This window comes from Muntiacus reevesi, chromosome 4 (assembly GCF_963930625.1).
Source record: "Muntiacus reevesi chromosome 4, mMunRee1.1, whole genome shotgun sequence".
NCBI classification, from domain to species: domain Eukaryota; kingdom Metazoa; phylum Chordata; class Mammalia; order Artiodactyla; family Cervidae; genus Muntiacus; species Muntiacus reevesi.
In genome coordinates this window covers 4,078,149-4,085,000 of record NC_089252.1, presented here as the reverse complement: position 1 = coordinate 4,085,000, position 6,852 = coordinate 4,078,149, and the positions used below count along the sequence as shown (strand labels likewise).

At 40.8% G+C, this 6,852-nt stretch overlaps 1 protein-coding gene across 2 annotated transcripts in view; it reads left to right on the top strand.

The window, feature by feature from the left end:
• The window catches only part of ZNF407 (zinc finger protein 407), a 376,463-nt gene that overhangs the window by 225,582 nt on the left and 144,029 nt on the right, over nucleotides 1-6,852 (top strand). For both annotated transcript variants that reach the window (XM_065932291.1, XM_065932292.1), the window contains exon 6: nucleotides 1,324-1,407. In XM_065932291.1, coding sequence (XP_065788363.1) covers nucleotides 1,324-1,407 — 84 coding nt within the window. The remainder of the gene's footprint in view (nucleotides 1-1,323; nucleotides 1,408-6,852) is intronic.

The following is a 6,852-nucleotide window of genomic DNA, read 5'->3' as shown; positions in this document are numbered from 1 at the left end:
CTTGCCTAAATTCAGCTTTATTGTATAAATGGTAACAATGAGTATGTTAAGTTACCATTGGGAAATAAGATTAAGCATTATTTGGTTAAAACTCTATTAATACATGTTTATTTAAATTAGAGAAGCTAGCATTGCTCTTAGGTAAAGGGAAGTTTTTGATTACGGAAGTTACTCTGCCTTCCTGTATTTACTATTTTTTCTGACCTTCAAAAGGCAATTACTATTTCCAAAACACCTCCAGCTAGATTTCTGTTGTGATACACCTAAATGCTTTAAAACAAAGCAGGCTGACATGGGCACAAACCCTGAAAGACTTGTTGCATTAAATATCCGAATGAGTAAAGTAGATGAAATGATTTGTTTTATTTTCAAAATAATTTCACTGACCCTCTCTGTCCAAGGTTAGCGTTTTTCTTCTCCTTTTCTCTTCTTTGTGAGCCTTCTGGGCTGGACTGCCTAGGTGCCAGCACTTATTGCTTGAATATGCTGTAGAAGAGAGAGAGAGAGGTTGCATTTATAAACTGCAGGGCAGAATGTTACCTTGTATAAAATGGTTTAAAAAATGAGCTTGTATACATTTTTAACTAATATGAAGTCCACCAAATGTGTCTCTAATTGTTGAATAGTTTTCCAGTCAAGAGTTATCATTAAAGATAATGTTAGGAGTTTTTATACAATTTCTTTAGCAATCCCCAGACTTCCTTTTTTTTTTATGTCATGAAAGTTCGAGAAACATAAACAGCACTGAACTGCCATTGGTATTGAGTAATGTAGATTTTACTGTTCCTTGGGATCTTCAATATATTCGGAGAAACCATTTAATTCATATTTTTAAGTAGGAAGTTATTAAAGAAGACTCAGGTTCGGGTAAAACCAATTCAATCTCCTTCAGTTGTTAGAAAATTCAATATGTTTTATTTAAGCAGAATCATGTATACTGTATATTAACCATTCCAAGCAATCTTTAGTCAGCCCAGAAAGGCCAGATGTATGGGAATTGTAAAAAATCAGGATATGCATAAAAACTGTTCAAGTGCATAAAGCAGCCCCATCTGGAAGACATCTACCAGAAATGAAGTTGTACAAAACCATTCCATTGATAATAAAGCTAATTTTTATGGGTCTGACAAGTATGTAATTATGTTCAGTGGTGCTTTTCAGATTTTATCACAGTCAATAAACCGCAGTGGTAATTTCATTCCCATTTGACATATTTACATGGAAACATTTGATTGGAGGAATTAGTAACCCTGAAAGCCTTGATAGATATGTTTTAATGATCTGTGACCTCCGCAGTCCCTCATCTGTTTATTGTTGCAACAGGCGAGAAGTCGTTCCTGTGTGACCTCTGTGGCTTTGCCGGCGGGACCCGGCACGCCCTCACCAAGCATCGCCGGCAGCACACAGGTCAGTGTGGCTGCCCCACCCTTGGGCCCAGCGTTCCTTCCCGGCCCTCCACAGCCTGTGTTCCCGATTTGTGTAAATCTGTGTACTTGAGGGTCTACTGAAAATTCTGCTTGAATATGATTTTAATTCATCTGCCTTTATATATCTATGAAGTAGGCCTATTGCGAGTTTGGGGGATCAGGTGTCCTCTGTCAGTTCAGGTTAAACAGGAGGGAAAGAGTGTCTGAGGGCATCCCAGACACATCTCTGTGGTCAGGAGCCTGCCTCGGGTGCTGTGTGAGGCCGGGGCACCCGCTTTCCTCCCAACGCTTGCCTCCTCCCAGTCAGTCTCTCCTGTCTGGGTTCCTGCTCAGCCCACCTCTTGGTGCTTCTCACCTGCTCACCTAGAGCCCTGCCTTCCCACCTGTGTCTCGGCCTCCCTAAATACCTGACCTTGTAGCCAGCAGTCCCTCTGCCAGGTGGAACAAGCACATGTGGTTGTAGGTCTGTCCTTTTTCAGGTATTTTTGCAATTAAGAATGGAAAGCAGTGAAGAGGCAACTTAAATAGATAAGGACATTGAAGATAAATCACTTTTTTCCCCCTCCATGATCATTTGCAGTGATTCAACAAAGTAAACTAAATGCTTTGGGTTAAGAACACATAAGGATGAAATATTTTAAACATTTATTGAAGTTGATTACCTACTGGTATGCTGTAATACATCTTACAAGTAACTTCTGAATTATACGTGCCTGGGACAGTGCTGGGTTTTGGTGATGTCCCTCATAACTATTAGTTGAACCACTATTTACTCTCACAAGTGTTCTAGTTTAGATGATAAATCATACAGTAATAGAATTTCTAACTTAGCATTAGATTTTTACTGGGTACTGTGAGAATGGTGGAGTTTGGTAGTTATACTCAAAATGGCATAAAATTAAGATACATGACATAGGTAGTTTATGGTGCATTTTGATCCTTGATATGTATAACAGTTAGCTACAGGCACTTTAATGCCCATTATGGTATCTATAAGATCAATGAAAATTAATGCTAGCCATTCCTTTTAGATAGTAAGTTTATATGTTTCAAATTTCTATATGGGATAAGGGTTATTATTGAGTTGAAAAATGTCCAATGTTAACATAATGTTGAAAACTCAACCTTTGTAAACAGAAAATTCTGTTTTAAGTTTACAGTCGTGAGGTATGATTGCATTTTTTGAACCCAGTGATTTAAAGATTCAGTGTAAGAGATGGCGGAAGAGCCCAATGGATGGCAATCACCCTTGACTACTATTTGGGAGAACTCGAGAATGTTTATGGTAGAGTGTGTTCATGTGGGGTTTTCTGATTCTTAATGTTTTGAATTTTTTGATGCCTGAGCTGTTGCCATGCCAACATCTCGCCCTGGTGTGGCCTTGGGGTTCATGGACCCCCTGTGCGCCCGTTACCAGCATGGCTGCGCCGCCTCTTCCCCCGCAGAGGGGCTGGTGAGGCTGTGATCACAGGCATTTACTGGTGATCGATCATGAACCTGCATCGAGCAGGCACAACTTTATATTTTATGTCAGGTCCAGAGGCTCCTTATTACTTTGCTATTAACTTTATACCATATAGGACAATGTCTCGCAGACAGAAGCATCTGTCTTTTTGGCATTTATCTGCCTCTGTGGCACAAATCAAACATGATTCTTTAATACCAAAGTCAGTTCTTAAGATTCTTTGCTTCAGCCAGACAGCTTACTACAACTCAGTCTAGGCCCTCAGCTTTTACGCTGGATTTATAATATGTAAGCAACACACAACTTTTTTTTCTTTTTTTCAAGGTCAGATTTGTTTGGTTCATTTGAAATCTGTATTTTTCTGATGTAGTCCTCGTTGACATGGTTTACCTTTTTACCACAGAGTACCCACCCAACTTACAATCAGCTTGGAAAGGGGTAGGTATCAAAAGCGTTCCAAATGGCATAAATAACTCCCCACTGCAATACAGGCTGTCCAGGGGGCTGACACAAACCATCTTCCATTCCGAGATTTACTTTTATCACCTGTCAGAGGCCCTTGATTCAAGGGCACAGGAGCAGATCCTCACGTGTAGTTGAAGAGTCTTGGCTGGCTTAATAACCACCAGCCCGCCCAAAGGAATGCGGGGTGAACTTCCAGGGGAAGGGCCGGTCTGTCTGACAGATGGGTGGCACGCAAGGGGCACCACTGTTGGACTGTAGCCACTCTGGTGCCACTGTCCTTTTACTCTCTGCCACCGGAGCCTCAGATGCAGACTGTTCCTTGATGGTGATTGTGCCCAGGATTACTGCTTGTCCAGGAAGGGAGGAAAGTGACTCTATCTAAACTACCGTGAACTCTTAGGTTAGGGAACCAGGCGGAAAGGAAGTTACACCAGCAGGATGTATGCAGGGAGCCCTGTGGACTCATAGATAGCATCACTCAAGTAGTTAATATCTCACACATAGGTTTATTGATCCTTCTGGCCTTAGAATGACAGAGAATTCAGAGGGACAGTTCCCAGTGCACTGAATCAGTTTGACGAGTCCATCAGAAACTTTTCGTTAATCAGTGCACCTGTCTCATTTCATGCAATTCACAGATAATACCAAATGGAAATTCTTATTTAAAATTATATTATTTTCTTTCAAATTTTACAATCTGGAAATTGAATTTGATTTACTTATTTATTTAGCTGTCTATTGAGACTAACAAACTTCTGTATTTCTGAAGTATGTTTTCTTGAAGAAATTACCTGAAATTTCCAGAAGAAATGATTATTTCTGGATTAAAAAAAGATCCTGATGGGCATATTCCAATAATAGTATTGAACATGTAATAGAATCAGTGAGTTATAGATTAACTGTTGTGTATAGATTGAATTAACTGTAGTCTGTGTAAATGGACACAGAGTTCTTCTGTCAAGAGCCCAGACATGCTGAAGTCTTCCTTTCCTTAGTGGCTGAAGCTTGGTATTTTATGTAGTTTATTTTGAGATCATTATATTTTTTCTCTGTCAGCTTATGGATTATTCAAGGTTTCTAATACATAGTTTAATCTGTTGTGTTGTCAAGTTAAATATAAAGAGATAGTTTATAGTTTATTGCAGTACAATGTCAGTTTCGTATGATCTTCAAATTATTACAGTTAAGGAAAACATCTACTCTGCTTCATTAACCATTCAAAAGTTTGACCGTGTGGATCTCAACAAATTGTGAAAAATTCTTAAAGAGATGGGAATCCCAGACTACCTTACCTATCGCCTGAGAAACCTGTGTGCAGGTCAGGAAGCAAGTGTTAGAACTGGACATGGATCACGGGAGTGTTTCAGAGCCGCGAAGGGAGCGTGACAAGGCCGTGCACTGTCAGCTGCTCACTTAACTGCCGTGCAGAGGGCACCACGCGGAATGCCGGGCTGGAGGACTCACAGCTGGGCTCAGGATTGCCGGGAGGATACCCGAAACCTCAGATACTCGGATGACATCACCCTAATGGAAGAAGCGAAGAGGAACTGAAGAGCCTCTTGATGAGGATGAAAGAGGAGAGTGCAAAAGTTGGCTTAAAACTCAACTTTCAAAAACCTAGGATCATGGCATCTGGTCCCATCAGTTCATGGCAAATAGATGGGAAAAAAGCGGAAACAGTGACAGATTTTATTTTCTTGTGCTCCAAAATCACTGCAGACAGTGACTGCAGCCTTGAAATTAAAAGATGTTTGCTCCTTAGAAAGAAAGCTATGACAGACCTAGAAGTGTAGTGTTAGTCGCTCAGTTGTGTCTAACTCTTTGTGACCCCATGGACTGTAGTCCACCAGGCTCTTCTGTCCATGGAATTCTCCAGGCAAGATTGCCGCAGTGGGTTGCCATTTCCTTCTCCACAGGATCTTCCCAACTGAGGGATCAAACCTGGGTCACCTGCATTGCGGGCAGATTCTTTAGTGTTTGAGCCACCAGAGAAACCCAGTAACGATGAAAGCACTGGTTATTGGCCACCCTGCCAAGTATCTGACCTGTGCTTTAACTACTTTTATCCTCACTGTTGTCTCTGTGTTTGGTGTCTTATCCTCCTGGTCTTGCTCAGGGGTTACCAGGTAGGGAGTGAAATATGAAGAAACTTGAATTGGGATTGAAGTCCTTTTGTCTCTTCTAACTACTGCCCTGGGCTGCAGTGACAGACAAAACACCGTCAGATGAAATGTGTATGCATTAACTAAATATTCCACAGCTATGAACAGGGCCATACAAACAGGAGAATGTAGGATGTATTTCTAAACACTCTTGATTTTCAAGCAGACGTAGAGCTGTTGGCTGGCTAAATAGATGCAGAGTAATTGTAAACCAAGTTCTTTCATCGCTTATTTCTTATATGCTAGTATACTATTAATGAAAACATGAGAAACAAGTAGAGTATTGAATATATGTAAAATTAATCCATCCTAGTTGGTGATGGACAGGGAGGCCTGGCGTGCTGTGATTCATGGGGTCGCAAAGAGTCAGACACGACTGAGTGACTGAACTGAACTGAACTGATGTGTAAAGTTTCTTAGGAAAAATGTCAGTTGACAAGAGCATTTGTGAATATCACAACTGTGATTTTGGGGAAGAGGTGGTAAGGTTTTCTCTAGTTCGTACATAATGTGAGTTTCACACATCTTTTAAGTTTCCTGGTAGTCATACAGGAAAAAGTAGTAGGTGAAATTATATTTTATAAATAGATAATCCAACCAGATCTATGTAAATCATTATCACTTCAACATGAAGTCAATATAATGTTCTTTCCTGTTTTATCTCCCCCATGCCACCACCATCCCCTCCCCCCAGGAGTTTGAAATTTTGTGTGTATTTTGCACTTGTAGCACATCTCAAGACAGAGGCCAATTTTTTCTCTAAAATTCATTATCCCTGTTTAAGTTATGATAAAATTCACATATTGAAAAGTATATTCTCTTTCCCAAGCTGTTCCAGACTTAAAACATTTTTTTTAACAAGTTAGTTCAATATCAGTTTTTAAGGTTAAATTTACACTAATGAAAATGAAATCACCCATCTCAGGGACTCACCAGTCAGTGTAGCTAGTGAAATTATAAAAACTAATCAGACCTGACCTCTTTGAGTCTGTGTGTGCGGAGAAAAAAGGTATCAGTCAGAGAGGTGTGAGTCCTGAGCAGGCCTTTAAACCACCCCAGGGCTGAACTGTGTCTGCAAATGAAGCTGCTGTGTCTAAGGGCTTCTGTGGCCGCTCAGTGGTAAAGAATCCACCTGCCAATGCAGGAGACCCAGGAGACAAGGGTTTGATCCCTAGGTTGATCCCCTGGAGGAGAAAATGGCAACCCACTCCAGTATTCTTGTCTGGGCAATCCCATAGACAGAGGAATCTGGAGGGCTGCAGTCCGTGAGGTCACAGAAGAGTTGGACACGACTGAGTGACTTAGCATACACACTGGTGTGTCTACACAAGGA